The sequence below is a fragment of the Podarcis muralis genome, chromosome 4 (assembly GCF_964188315.1).
Source record: "Podarcis muralis chromosome 4, rPodMur119.hap1.1, whole genome shotgun sequence".
Lineage (NCBI taxonomy): Eukaryota > Metazoa > Chordata > Lepidosauria > Squamata > Lacertidae > Podarcis > Podarcis muralis.
In genome coordinates this window covers 69,986,377-70,002,570 of record NC_135658.1, presented here as the reverse complement: position 1 = coordinate 70,002,570, position 16,194 = coordinate 69,986,377, and the positions used below count along the sequence as shown (strand labels likewise).

General features: G+C 40.2%; 1 protein-coding gene across 3 annotated transcripts in view; it reads right to left on the bottom strand.

The window, feature by feature from the left end:
- Positions 1 to 879: 879 nt before the first annotated feature.
- PUDP (pseudouridine 5'-phosphatase) overlaps positions 880 to 16,194 on the bottom strand; it is a 60,053-nt gene continuing 44,738 nt past the window's right edge. For 2 of the 3 annotated variants that reach the window (XM_028727736.2, XM_028727737.2), the window contains exon 4: positions 880 to 2,512. In XM_028727736.2, the coding sequence (XP_028583569.2) occupies positions 2,336 to 2,512 (177 nt within the window). In that variant the 3' untranslated portion in view covers positions 880 to 2,335. Of the gene's footprint in view, positions 2,513 to 8,760; positions 8,902 to 16,194 lie in introns of those variants that run through there. The other variant, XM_077927537.1, reaches the window with a different exon arrangement.

Genomic DNA, 16,194 nt, shown 5'->3' with positions numbered 1-16,194 from the left:
GAATGCCTCGCAAGACGGAAAACCCGCTAGACGAAAGGGTTTTCCGTTTTGGAGGTGCTTCACAAAACGAATTTCCTATGGGCTTGCTTCACAAGATGAAAATGTCTTGCGAGTTCCTGCAGGGTTTTTCCCCCCCCCCTTTTTCCCAAGCCGCTAAGCCGCTTATCAGCTGATCCACTAAGCCGCTAAACAGCTGATCCGCTAAGTCGCTAAATAGCTGATCGCTAAGCCGCTTATCAGCTGATCCGCTAAGCCGCTAATAGCGCTAATCCGCTAATGGGCTTGCTTCGCAAGACGAAAAAACCGCAAGACGAAGAGAATCGCGGAACGGATTCTTTTCGTCTTGCGAGGCACCACTGTAGTCTTCTTCTTCTTTGGCGATCACTCGTAGCTGAGTAAGATTGCCTTCCATGAACATGGTTTTAACAGTGAGTCCATAAGAGACTGTACAGGCCAATTCTGGATCCGCAAGTTCTTCCACAGTGGGGACATAGGTTTCTGGGTGGGAGTTGATCACAGTGAGGGTTTGCCAAGCGTGCCTACCTCTCAGCACATTTCTTCCTTACATCCTGAGTTTGTGCTTCTTCAAAACCCATGACACCTTTGGTAAAGGCTGTTCTCCAACTGGAGCGCTCGCAGGCACAATATTGTAACATCATAAAATCCATAATCCTTCCCCCCTCTTAAAAAAAAAAAATGCCTCCTTTTCTTTAGCAATAAGCTTGAGAACATGTGGGTGGTATCAGGTGAACTTTTAAGAAGCCAGAGCAGGATATCCAGGAAGTGGCCCTCACCACTCTACCTGGTTCACTGTTCATTGTCTCCAGGACAGGATAAATGGAATTACAGAAAAGAAAAACAAAACAAAATTGCAAACACTTTGATTAGCACAATTTATTTAAATCCAATAATTGGCTTTTTCCTGATAAAGAATTTGAATATGGGTCAGTGCTAGGTACATACAATTCTGTTTTCCATGGGCAACATTGCAGATGCCATCTCAAGACATGTGAGGATAGTGCAGTTCTGATCAAAGCGCCAGAAAAGGCAACAATGAAAACATCACCCGGCAAACTGAATCTGAACAAATGATGCAATCATGAAGTCACCAAATAAGGTTAATCAAGATAAACAGGGAGGAGGAGAAATAGAACTGTTTTGGCACTTAGCAGAGGGATCCTGAAGCTAGCAAGAGATGTTTTCTCTACCATTGGCACTGCTGGGAAAGGAAAAAGCACAATGAAAAGAAAAACAGAACAGCAAAAGAACATGGCCAGTCTGTGCAAGCAAAGACAACAACTAGAGAATATTCTGTTGGGCTGGTAGCAACTGTATAAAGGAATTATAACCACACATCTAAAACAATTACTTTGAAAGAAACGCTCAAATTAGCAGAGTCCTGCCTGCAGTCTTACAACCTGTTTGTCTGGCGTTGATCCAGGCAAGTAAGAATTTTGCAACAGATTTTGTATCATGGGCTTATAGTACATGATATCCCCCAATCAAGATGAAGCCAGAACATTATAGAAATGCGGAATTTCAAGCAAGGCAGAAAAAAACCAAGACATAATTCAAGGCCCATTTAGACACAGTAAAGGAACCTGCATATACTGCTTTTCCTTATACTGCTTTTAGGGATGAGGGAGTAATTGATTTGGTTTCTTGTTTTGTTTTTTGGAATGGTCCAACCCAACCTGACACACCTGAACTTGCGGGTGGATCGGAATGCCCGGTCAGATTATGCACTTCTCCAGATTTTGCAATACATTTTCTGTGCACAAAAGTACATAATTTATGTAAAAGATGTGTACAAACTGCATATTTTGCAGATGAAGAACACTAAAAAATGTGCACTTAATGTAAAAAGGGCACACAATGGGACAGAATGAGTCTGAACAGATGGGCTAGACCAAGAACTGAGTGCCAATGAGACCTAAACAGAATGGAAATAGTAGCTCAGCCAATCCCTAACTCCGTGATGGCCTATGAGGATTTTCAAGATCCCAATGACTGGCACCAATGAGAGCTTTGTGCCTAAGGCTAACTGCTGTCTGGGTGGGATACATTTCTTCGCGATCACAGCTGATATGCTGCAATCCCTATGAAAATCTACCTCCTGTGTTTAGTACTGGGTAGGCCTTTTGAGTTCCCATCTAAGTGGCTATAAGTTTCAAGGGGTCTGGTGTACAATCTTTCCATCTGTGCAATTTTAATAAAGGAGATTTTCAGTAAAGTCTAATAATAAAAGTGGAACACATGTTTACAATAATCTAAAAAGCCTTTTTTCCTGAAATCAATATGGCTAAATTAAAATGTTTTAAAAGTTAAACTATTCTCAATCAAATGGTGGTAAACCAAACAATTCTGGTTTGAAATCAGCCATCGACTTGAGTACTAGAGTTGCTTCTTTCGTAAGATCTTTGTTCAGGTTTTCATCTGGAATCATCACCACTTGCATTCCCGCTGTCAGTGATGCCTTGACTCCATTGGGGGCATCTTCAAAGACAAGACACTGAGAAGTAGAAAGAAAACAGAGTACCATAATCAGAAAATTGATTCTGCGTATATCCAGCAAATGAAATTATTTGGCTTTAATTCCTAGGTCATATAGACATTTTTTTACAGTCGGGGAATACTTTACTTAGAAAATACCAGTAGTTTAAGAATGCATTTTTAAACATATGCATATACACCAAAAGAGACTTCTTCACACAAGTGCATACTTAACCTATGGAATTGCCTGTTGAATTGTGGAACTGTGGCTTTTTGATCAACATACCGCAATGTCACACTTAATTTCATTAACGTTTAGTGGCCGTAGTGTGACACAAAAGCGGACATCATTCAAAAAGTCACCACTTCCTTTTCTGTGCTTCTCCTTTCCCCATGATTCACCCATGAAAATGGCAGGAAAGAACTATATGCCAAGATACTGCCCCCAATTTCACCCTGCAATTTTCCTTCTTAAACGGGTTGCAAACAGATTCCTTTGGGAAGCAATTAACTTGGAAACGAGAACTAAACTTTCCAGATTTCCAGAAATGGAAATTATCCGCTAAGGAAACATTGGGAAAATGGTGTCTGAATGCAGTCGTAATGATGGCCACCCACTTGGATGGCTTTAAAAGAGGATTGGACAAAACCACGGAGCATAAAGCTATCATTGGCTACTAGCCATGATGGCTATGCTTTGCCTCCATGGTCAGAGGCAGCATGTTTCCGAATATCAGTGGCTGAAAAGTGTAGGAGGGGATAGTGATGTTGTGGTCAGGTCCTGCTTATAGATTTCTCAAAGGAATGCGGCTGGTCATCGTTAGAACAGGATGCAGGACTAGATTGGCCATTGGCCCAATCAAACAGGCTCTCCTTCTGTTCTCAGCTGGAGGCAATGGTCCAGCAGAAGCAGGGAAAGGCAGCGAGTAAAGTCCTTAAGACTCATTTGGGTAAACAGCTTCCTTCAAAGCTCACTAATGTGCCAGCATGCCAGTTCCTACATGCCTACATACCTCACTAATGTGCCTACATGCCAGTTCCTCATAGAATTGTAGAGATGGAAGGACCTTAAGGGTCATCTAGCCCAACCGGCTGCAATATGGGAATCCTGCCCGCAGCTATCCCTGGGTGGGCTCAAACCACCAACCTTCTGGTTAACAGTCAGAAGCACTGACCCATTTCTCTACAGGTTCTCGTGCCAATTACGTTGCTGACTCTGACTGCAGCCCCCACACTCAATGGTGTCCATGGACAATTATGACAGATTTCACCATAAAAACATTTGATCCAGTAAGACAAGCAGCTATTTCACATAACATTATTGCAGTGCTGTGGCTAGAACTGTGCATTATTGTTGTCATTACAAAACAAGAACATTATAGCCGAAATATTTCTTATTCGTTTGCTTATGTATTCCTCAGTTCTCAACCAGATACAAATTTTAAGGGGGGGGGGGGGATGACACGACATTTTATTTCAGTCATTCTTATTCTTTAATAGGGAACCAATTCTTTATTAAGCAATAAATACACATCAGACCTGTATTGTGAAAATTAAATGAGCTCATTTTGTTACTAAAATATCACTGTTCTGTATCCTCCCCCTTCAGTTAAGTTGTAAATATTGGAGATTTATATCACCATAAGAGAACAGAATCTCTTGGTCTACAGTTTGTCTCAAATGATGTGTTAGGACTGTAGAAATAAAAGGTCAGAATAAAACAATTTAAGTGCTAACTCTGAATTTATAAATTGAAAATGCAAGGCAAATATTTCAGTAAACCTAGTACATACTTATGGTTTTTTAATACAACAGTTTAGCTACCATTGCATACTACAATCTGAAGCAAAACATTCCATATTAATAGACGTTTCATCTCAATGCAACAAAATTTCATTTGGTTAACAATCCTGTGGAAGGTTTGCATAAGATGTAGAAGTCCATCAGAAACCATTTCTTCATGTGTTGAAATGATTTTTTTGCGGGGCGGGGGGGATTGGTTTCAGTTTCCCAATTCTGGTTTCAGTGCTTGCAAGAAAAGAGCACAAAAAGAGAAAGCAAACTGGGGGGGGGGGGGGAGCCATGCACGAGCGCTTTGAACATCTATAGTCAGCATCCCTCAGCCTTACCTATTGTGCAGGGCTGCTGAGAAAAATAGGCTAGCTCTAAGTACACTGCTCTGAGCTCCTAGTTGGAAGGCAAGTAATGCATGAGATGATAGATAAATTGATAACCTTCTTCAGAAGGCATCTAAGGAACTCTGGTGGTTCGCCTCACATTGATTTTATAGAACAAATTAATTATGTCAGGTGTTAAACATGTACAGGATGGTGTAATATATTAAGCAGTAATTAATTTCACTTAAATGAGGAAGTTTCTAAAAGCTTTACAATATTCCCTGAAATACTGAATTCCTTAATAAATTAGTAATCAAATCAACATCTAGAATTCAAGCTTGCCCATTTAGTGGTTTGGTAGGACGTTTGCCTATATCTGTGCATTGCTAAAAGGGTGTTCTGTTCTCGTTGATAACTATATTTGCCTTTTCCTTTCCACAGCCTAATGTGGCACAGTCAACAGTACCCTTAAGGATGCAAAATACTGATACATGAAAGTATTTTAGTCCTGGATCAAAATTAAGAAACACGGCATTTCCCTCACAGACTTTAAATTGACTCCTTTGTGAATAAATGTAAGAAGTGTTTTCCTTGCAGACTGTAAATTGTCCCCGTTGTGACTAATTATTCATATAAAAAATTCTTGGAGAAAAGGAAGAGGACATCTGGGACACTGATTAGAATCCGTATGTATTCGGGGCAAGCATTCTTCCCAACAGGGAAGCCACACTTCTGAACGGCATTGATAAACGGGTAATAGGATGTCTGAAGGAACAATCATGCCCCCTGCCATTAAAAGATTCCTCATGCTTCTACAAAGCCACGGCACAATGAATCTTCTGTTTTCATGAATGCTGTATCACAGGTGAACCTGCACCAACCTAGCTCCAGTGATTGTGCAGCCTGCTGTAGGGATGCAGCAAATCTGTTCATTTGCAGACCATAATAAGGCAGGGCCAGCACTGGCCAAAATTCAATTCCTCTGAGTTGGATGCATATCAGAGTCTATCCAGCTAGAATCTGGCCCTTAAGCTTGTGCTCATGTAAACATGTTGGAAGGAAGGAATTAAGGAAGGAAGGAAGGAAGGAAGGAAGCTTTGCTTCTACCACCCAGGTCTAAAATTTCCAGAGGTTCAAACTAGGAGTAGAATATGCTCAGTAACTGGGAACAGCAGCATACAGTTAAACAAAACTGCAGCTATAAATCTATTTGATTTTAAAGTGGAAGGGTGATTCTGGCAGCGACACTAAGGGAAACAGAATTCTGCAAATCAAAACTGATGAATTTCCATGCAAACTTTGAGGATGACTCAATACTGACTTGTCATGGCTTTAAGTAATGAAACATCCCAAGGAGATGGCTAATCAGAGAAGCAGAAAGGAATTTAGAAGTATGCATTCCAAATAGCCAAAGATACTGAATAGAGAATAAACAGGATTTTAGTTCACCATCTTTGGAAATAATACTTTATCCTCCAGTTGGTGAGGTTACCATCAGTGGCGATGCTGCATGGTCTGGCGCGGTGGGGGGTGCGTGTCACGTGTCTGGGGGGGGGCAGCCGCGATGGTACCCCCCTCCCCGATGGTGCTGGGGGCGATGCACTCCCCCTGCCCCACCAGTGGTTACCATATGGTGGCTATGTCTACTTAATCAAGCCATAGTATGGCAGAGTTTCACTTAAAAGGTGCATGAATTCCTGACCCAGTCATGACCATAAAATATATCTCTCCCATATTGCTCAAACATGGTTTTAGCCCAACATCTAGAAAACCTGTGGAAACTGCAACTGGAGCTGCTGAGGGGAGAAAGAGAGAGGCATAAAAGAAATGAAGTTTGAAGGATATGGATAGAGATGTCCTCATGCTATTTGCAACCACTTCATTTAATGCCCAATCTTTTTACATGGAGTTATCAAGGTTCAGTCTTGCCAAGGTGTTCCCCAGGAACTCTGAAGTATCTAAGCCAGTCTTCCGCAGCCTGGTACCTTTGAGATTTGAATTTCAGCTCCCTTCAGCCACCGGCCAATGTGTCCTATATTCAGGGATGGTGGATTCCCTTCTCACAGGAGACAATGACGGCCACCAACTTGGATGGCTTTAAAAGAGGACTGGGAAAATTCACGGAGGAATAGGCTATCAATGGATACTAGCGGTGAGGACTATGTTCTGCCTCTGCGATCTGAATACCAGCTGTCGAAAATGCTATTGTGCTTGCAGGTTTCCTACAGGCATCTGGTGGGCCACTGTGAAAACAGGATGTTTTTGGACTAGATGGGTCTCTGGCCTGATCCAGCAGGTTCTTCTTGTGCTCTTGTGATGGAGGTTGAAGTCCAAAACATCTGGAAGACACCATGTTGCAGAAGGGTGCTCTAGGTGCTCTTGTTTTAGTCTCAGTTGACAAAACTCTCAGAAAATTATTTAATGTCACCTGTTTCTAAGCAGAACCCAGGACTATCACATCTCTTCTCCAGGTATTTCCTGTTCCCTGCCATAACTTGGCACTCTCGGACAAGTGCTTCTTTTGCTCATGGTCAGATTACAATATGAGAAACAGAAGAAAAAGGTCAGACCCATACCGACACATTTCTTAATCATCAAGTTTCAAAAGTATGCATCTAAATGGATATAAATGCCATAGAGTCGTAGGGTTATATAATTGTAGGGCTGGAATGAACCACAAGGGTCAACTAGTCCAACACTCTGCAATTCAATAATCTTTTGTCCAACATGGGGCTGGAACCCAAAACCCAGAGATTAAGAGTAATCAGAGATTAAGACTCATTCTCTACTGACTGAGCTATCCCATCAGCGGTGATCAGCCCAAAAACTGCACACGGCACATTTATTTGTGCCTTATCCATCTGGGACAGGCCTCTTGTGTCCATCAATATATTGGCGAACAACAATGAAATGAAATGAAATGGATTTCTAAAGAAGTCTTCTAAAAAATACAACTGAGACACACTACCTTACAATCTGCTAATATGAATTCTTTTCAACTTCTTAACTTCTCCCTTCACAAAGCATCTTTTCATTTTCACTAAATTCTCTTACTTAGTTTTCATTTCAAGTTGAAGATTAAAGACATTTTCACAAGAGATACTAAGAATGCTTTTAAAATATCTCAAATTAGCCACTGGCAAATATTAATTTTAAAATATTAACATACATTCTGGGTAATGTAGTGTTTTAATTTGGATTACAAATGCCAACCCTCCCTTCCAACACCCCTGGAAATAACGGAAGAATTCCTTGTGATAATGCCTTAATATTCTTTCAGTCAGAGACTACTGACTGTTGGTATTGCCAGTAATAAGGACCCAACAACATTGCTAGGCTTTGAACAGCTGCTGTAAAATTCTGGAAGAGCTCTCCTGTCTGTGGGCTTTGTGAACAATCTAGCTAGTCTGAGACATAAATCCACACTCTTCAATTTCCCACTGCATTCAGAAAGCAGAAAAGGGAACAACTCTGACATACTTGGCCTTTAGATCCTTCTGCGTTGCACAAAACACCATTATCAAGACTGTTCAGAAACTTTTTATTTAATCCACACAGTATAAATAAATATACTTCAGTACGTCCCCTTGAAAGATCTAATTGACTTCCATGATGTCATTAAGCTTATTGTATGAAAAACGACAATGACTGTGGAATGCAATATGCATAATGGAAAAGCTTAACTAATTCTTTGGAACCGGAGGCAATTAAAACACTTAATTACCAATAAGCTGGGAAAATGACCCATAATTACGGTGGCTTTAATGCTGCAACAAATAAATGTACCTAATCTTCCTTCAGTTTTTATTGGTACTGACACCTATTGTCAACATCCCAGCAGTATTTTGAATCAAATGATGGGAGTCTTGCAGAGGTCACTAAAAAAATAATGGACTCACAGTGATGACCAACTGCCCTTTTCCCCTCCCTATTAATATACTAAATCCAAGGATATGAGAATACTCCAGCAGTTATTAAGAGTGCAAGCTGGAATGCCACTTTGCCTCTCAAAAAGACTGATATACTTATATTTTGTTTGTTGTTGTTTTCGTTCTCTGTACCTGAATCCAACACGACTCCTTTGTCTATTGTAAGAATAACAGTTGGGTCAAATAACATTTTTTCTTATAACAACAAAGCACAGAGCCAAGGCAATTAAGCATCATTATGTGGTATCAAATGTGTCCCCACATTGGTTCTTTGCTCCAACTGAGGCTTCTGTCACTGGAATGGAGAGGGACACAAGTTCTGCCAATTCCCCCTGCTGCCACTGCAGCACCTCCAATGCTTCCTGGAACAGATTTTGAGGAGACAGAAGGTGTGCTGAGCAGCTAATTCCATCCCTGACACTTTATCACAGATTTGTCCTGTCCTGTTGTGTGCCACAACGTTCAATCTACACAAAACTTAGGCGTTTCAGGTTTGACTCTGAACTGTATCCTGCCTGCTGGACTTCAGACTTGGTTACTTGAACTGACCCTGAACCTTGTTCCCTGACCTTTTGACTTTGGATCAAATCTCAGATTTTGAACTTTGGATTTAGCATACCGACTTGCTGCCAGGTAGGCCAGGGGTTCAGGACAGAGTGCTTTAAGTGTGTATACAGCCGCCTATCTTTTTCTCGGCTAGTCTATATGTTCTGAGTTTTTCTTGTTGATAAAATCTTCCCACCTCCAAAGCAGATTCTATTGCAGTTGAAAATGCAACATCTAGTGGGGCTATAAAACGAGTAAAGCATCTATTGATTAAAGTAGGAGTCCCCAAGCTTTCTGGGCCAGTGAGCACATTTAGAATTTTAAGAAAGTGTTACGGGTGTGGCGTAACACAAAATAGCTGCCTTGTCAAAAAGAGCAGAAGAAAGTCAAGAAAACAAAATGCTGTTTGTGGGTTTTTTCATTAGCAGCAAAAAGTTGCCTACATAAACCACTGCTGCACTGATTTGCCCAGCCTTTGCTCAGAATGGAAGGGAGGTGGGTGTCTGATTTTGCATCCAATGAAATGAGAGCATGTTTAAAGAGGTTTGAGACATGTGGAAGAGACTGAGCCTGTGCAAATGGGACCTCAGTAGGAGCAAACAGTCTCTCACACACTGTGAATTCTGAGATGATATTTACGGAGAACTTTCACAGGAAATACTGGTGGCACACTGGCACTCACAGGTGACAAGTGGCAAAACCCCACACCAGTTTTTAAAACATGGAATTTGATTTTAAAATAGAACTAAAATTAAAAAAAAATTGCTAGGCTGTATACTAACTCTTTCCAGCATTGGGATGCATGGGATGTCTGTACAGAAAACAAAATGAGAAAAAGTTGATGTCTAGTTTATTGGGACATTCATAAATGGCTTAAGAGACTCTTAAACAGAACAATCTTACTTTCTTAGTAATTTGACTCTTAATTTTATTTTAGTGCTTTCTAGACAAGTTATTCATATCTAGTATCAAGAACAATCTTAGCTTTCGGTGCTGTCCTTCACTGTGGAGGAAAAGAATACTGCAATAGTTTAACTGGATTTCATGTAGCCCTGCTTGAGTGCTACAATTAACAGCTATTATTTTTCATAATTTGAAAAAAGCAATAGAAGATGCCTAGAAATGTAAATGTAAAGCCAGGGAATGGGTGGGTAAAATGGTTTTGGTATACAGAATACAATATGATTGCATCTTATGCAAGGGGGTGGTGCATATATGCCAAAACACATATACTCGAAGTGCCCCTTGGAACTGCCCCCATGTGAGCATCCTTATTTTCTGGAGCTGGAATACCAAGCGGGCTCGGGGATGCTCTCACAAGATCTCACAGGGTCATCCGAGTTCCCACAGAATCTCACGAGAGCATTCCAGAGACCGCACTCTGAGCATGACTTGCTTTGTAAGCAAGGAGGAAAACTTGGACGCTCTTTCTGTGCTGGGAAAACCCAGCCCCAAAAGAGCTTGTAAGCTCCCCACCTTGCAAGTATTTAATTTGCCCAATTTCAACCAGCTGGCTTTAATGGCACAAGGTTGAAATCATGCAAGTTAATTGTGCCGAAGATGCAATTGTATTATATACTGCAATAATTGCGGGATCGTGGATCTATAGAAATCAGGCTTACTGGCTCAAAAAGTGAAAAATGTATTTTTACATTTTATTATTACTACTACTCTTGATATCATAAATTAGGTACAGAGCATACAGCTTTTTTCAATAAGCCTAGTACCTACTTTCTATAGAGCTACACTGCTGATATATATTAAGCTCAATAACATGGTTTGATGGCTATGAAAGCTAAGATTGTTCTTGATACTGGATATGAATAGCTTTTGTCTAGAAAGCATTAAAATAAATTAAGAGTGAGATTACTAAGGAAGTAAGATTGTTCTGCTTCAAGTCTTTAAAGCCATTTATGAATGGCCCAATAAACACTGAGAAGGTATAGTAGACATTCCATTAAGCTTTTGATAAGAGTATAGACACAATGAACATCTCTATGCAGCTATGACAATAATTTGGAAGTACTGCATCAAAGCAATTTTGCAGTGGGGAAAATTCTTCCAGCTGATTCATATCTGAAAATTGGTCTTAAACCTGAAGAAGTTTTAAAGACACTTTGGAAAAAGATGAATTTAAGCCCTGGCACAAGCAGTGGGAATGAATTTTTAAAAGTTGCTAGCTTCTTTCATTAATTTTATACCATTTGTGATCATGGAAACAAAGAAAAAAGCCGCACCCGGACACATTTGTTCTTGTTGCTGCTGCTATAAAAATAATAATAATCTGTTTCCATCCCTGTTCAAAACAGCATCAAATAGTGTAATCTTTTAGCATAAAAAGTTATCCCTTATGAATTTTTAACACTGTCCAAAGAGAATAAAATTAGCATTTAGCTGCCTACTGACAAAGCACCTGGTGCCATTCACAGATAAACTCCACAATCTGCCTTGCAGTTCATGGATTAACAGGTAAAAATTGTACATTTCATACATCACCAATATAAATTTGCTATACTGATATGAAGACCTAAGGATATGTTTACAGGGACACGACATCAAAAATACAGCTTGTTCACCAACCATGATAGCACACAGATAGTACGGTATGTATAATTTTCTATTAATCACTGCAGTCCTTTGCAACAAGAGCTGTATAAATAGTGAAGTGTGGGGAATTGGTGAATTCTACTAGCGCAGTACCCTACCAGTTGACTATTATATCACCTGCAATTCTACAAAGAACCATGTATACCACCTTGAGCCCTGTGAGGTGGGCTGCTACAATCTAGTCATCAAAGCACTTTTTTGATCTTCTGCTGGGTCCAACTCTGGAGAAGTAAAAGGGGAAGGGTCGAAATGCATTTTTTACCTTTTAAATCAAGGATTCCATTAAGACAAAAATAATCTGCTGCCTAGATCCTGTAACTAAGACTACATCAACAGGCAAGGCAACACAGTACAGTGGTACCTCGGGTTACATACGCTTCAGGTTACAGACGCTTCAGGTTACAGACTCTGCTAACCCAGAAATAGTACCTCGGGTTAAGAACTTTGCTTTAGGATGAGAACAGAAATCGTGCTCCGGCGGCACGGCAGCAGCAGGAGGCCCCATTAGCTAAAGTGGTGCTTCAGGTTAAGAACAGTTTCAGGTTAAGAACAAACCTCCGGAACGAATTATGTACTTAACACGAGGTACCACTGTATGACTTCATATGGGCACACAGTTGTAGAACACCCAGTATATGCATTGTGGATACACCACCATTTGTGGGTCTAGCTATTGATCATCTCCCCTCAAATAGTTTGTGGGTACCAGCCATTACACCAAAGTCACAATCTTCCTGCAGAAAATTATTCAGTGCCCTTTCCTTATCACATATTCACTGTGAAAACCATTTTTTTTAATGCCAGTGGTCTGTAACCTATGGGCAATTAAATGACTAGTTAAAACCATAAGCTCCCATGCACATACAGACTATATTTGATATTTGGTGAGGAGATAGTTCAGAGCACTCCTACCTAAAATAGAATCAGGAGTTTGAAGTTTAATATTCTCTATAAAATTTTTCTTCTTTTTTTTTTTAAAAGAAGAAGACCTTGGAAACAGCAATTTCAAAATAAGCCTATACAAGTTTCAGTCTAGAGTAGTGCAAGTTTCTTCCTTTAACTGCTTGCAATGTTTTGCTATTCAAAAGGTACAGACATGTGCCTTGGTATCTTTTAATTCCTCAAGAGCAACTACAAAAATGCTTGGCCCAGTTCCATTTGGTCAAATTTCAAACTAAAATATGCAACACATGATTTTGGAGCCGGAGGCTATGTAATCCTAGACATATGACAATAGATTAAAATACTATTTGAATGAGCTTTGGGTTACTGTTAAGATAGTTTTGAGATAATTTAAAAATAAAGAGCTGTGTGCTGCCAAGATGTGCAAAAATAGTTATTTGTACATTATTTAAGAAGATACAAAATGGAAATTCGAAATGCATAGTTTTAGTAATGTCATGATAAACCTTTTGTATTATTCAAGTTCTGCTTTTGATGTACAGAATATCTAGAAAAAAGGGAGAATGTGTTTGAGTGACCCACTTAACAGCAGTCCTATTGAAGTACTAACGAATAAATGAATTTTAAATAGCTACAATATTTGCAATTTGGGGCTCCTGCTGTGTAAAGCGTCTGAAGAATTAGGTTTTAAAAGAACAAAAATGCTGCTTATTTTGGTTCCCCAAAGGGTGCGTCTCTCTGTTTGTGTGTGTATATATGTGTGTGTGTGTTTGTTTCTGAATTTCTCCCTGTCCAAGAGGAGTCTGTAAACCCACATAAAATTAAATGTGTGTTCCTGAACATTCTAACAAGGGATTGAATACAGTGGTACCTCGGGTTACATACGCTCCAGGTTACATACGCTTCAGGTTACAGACTCCACTAACCCAGAAATAGTACCTCGGGTTAAGAACTTTGCTTCAGGATGAGAACAGAAATTGGGCGGCGGCGGCGCAGCAGCAGCAGGAGGCCCCCATTAGCTAAAGTGGTGCTTCAGGTTAAGAACAGTTTCAGGTTAAGAACGGACCTCCGGAATGAATTAAGTACGTAACCAAAGGTACCACTGTAAAACTAAATGTGTGTTCCTGAACATTAGAACAAGGGATTGAATATTAGGAAGGAAGGAATAGCAAGAGCAACCCAAATAGAGTTTCATATACAGATGGACAGAACCACTCTATTGAGTTTGTGGGAATAATCCTATAGACTTTGGAGGTGGAAGCCAATTTCCACAGAACTGCCAAGGGACCTGTCAGATTCCAAGAGAATCTATAAAGAAGTTGTGTGCTCCACTAAAATAACCCCAAAGTGGAAGGTTGAACAAGGGAGTAAGTGGAGTCCTTGAGTCAACTTAGAAGGTCAAGGCTCCACCTTAAAGGCTTAAAGTTTGAAGAACAGTAAGCTGTGGACACCTTGAGTTGGCTACAGGAATTCAACCTGCTTCTTTCATATACAGTGGTACCTTGGGTTACATACGCTTCAGGTTACATACGCTTCAGGTTACAGACTCCGCTAACCCAGAAATAGTGCTTCAGGTTAAGAACTTTGCTTCAGGATGAGAACAGAAATCGTGCTCCGGTAGCGCGGCAGCAGCAGCAGGCCCCATTAGCTAAAGTGGTGCTTGAGGTTAAGAACAGTTTCAGGTTAAGTACGGACCTCCGGAACGAATTAAGTACTTAACCCGAGGTACCACTGTACTCTGTTAAGTTATTGCTGAAGCCTATGTGACTGTGAGGGGATATTTTCTATACCATGTCCATAGTCGTCATGTATGTATAAAATTAGCCTGGCTGAATCAGGACATTTTTGTTGTGCATTTGGGGCTCCATAGATTGCACAGAACCATTGTTGTGACACTGCCCTTTTGACCATCCACTGGAGCTGCTGCACTCTCTTATCTCCAGGAATACAGCCAATCCTTTCAGCCAGCAACTCAAGTCCAATTTATCAAAATGCACACCTCAATAGTCAAAAATGAGGAATTCCTATAACCAACTCATAATGTGTAAACATAGAAAGGTAAAACTGTTTCATAACTGCTGGATTACTCTGACATTCATATGTTTACATAAAGGTGATATTTAGGTAACTGCACACAGGCACATCGTTCTTTTGATGTCTATACTGAGTTACTGCCACTATACAATGGGGAAACTCCATGAAAACAAACTAAGCAGTAGCGCAGATGCAAGGTTAAGGTGAGCATCATTTGAAGAAAACAAGTCAGCAGCACAGAAATAGAAATCTTTACATTTGCATGTCTTGAATGCCCTTCAGTGAGCTGTTAATTAGAATACTCGGCAACATTCGCTGTTGCATAAACACTACTCCATTTTGAGGGGAAAATAAGCAGCTTTTTTTTTTGGTACAGAGGAATTCACAGAATGTATTTTTACAAAGGTGTAGGAAGGGAGAAGAAATGATAACTTTATTGTGTCTATTTGGGATGTAATCAAGTGAAAGGATGTATTTCTTGAGTGTCAGTTGGATAGAAATGATGTGATTCTAAAGTAACGAGGTCATATTACAAACGAGGTTATCCCAATTCTTCCAGATGGTTGGCATGTATTGCTTAGAAGACAGCACTCTCAAATTTATTTGAGACATTGCGTGTGAGGAGACCCTGCAATATTGCTATGACTTTTTGGGTCAACATTTAATTATGCCAGTAGCTTTCCAAACTCTTTCAGGAAACAAAGGGGTATCTCAGGAGCATATGGGGCAGATATGTTTCTTTGAAAGGTGCCTTGTTTTGCTCTTTCCTTGGAATTCACATCTGCAGGGCAGTGTTTATGACCAGTTCATCAATAACTACAATGAGGTCCAATGGTAATGGCTATGCCCTAAATGAATTGAAAAGGGGATAAGAATATAACTCAGTGTTAGATACACCAGCTGAAACCAGTCATAGCTACTCTTATCCCTTCACAAAGCTACATTTCCCAGTTTCTTCTGGAAAGGGGACTTGATTACTAGATAATTTATTACAGTCAAAGACCAGGTCACATAACATAACGCAATAAAAATAGCATTCTTAAAGATAAAATATACAATTGGAGCAGATTGCAGCAATAGCTCATGAGTTAAAATTGAGATATATACATACACCCATATAACTGAGATTTGGGCTACCATAAAAAATTGACCCTGAGGCGCCCCAAAGGGTGACTTCAACATTTCCCTAATAAGCTATTTTATTCTAGAGGATGATCTATGCCTACAAATCTGGGTGCAGAATCTGGCCACCAGTCAGGTCGTCTTGTGATCTTTGCCTAAGAGGAGAGAATTAAGTTTAGACTTGTCTGAAAGATCGGCGAGCCTCTTCAGCAAAGGATCAATGGTGTTCACTCTGACAATTGTTACTCTGTGAGGGGAATAGGGATATCCTAACAACTCTCAGCTCTCTTGATAACCTACCAGTTCCCAGGAGTCTTTGGGAGAAGCCTTAACTGTTTAAAGTCGTACGGTGCTGCTATAAATGAGTGCAGATGAAAAGCTACTTTTAAAACCGAGGGGAGATTTGAAGACCAGTTTGTGATGACTGTGTGGAAGGCCTGAAG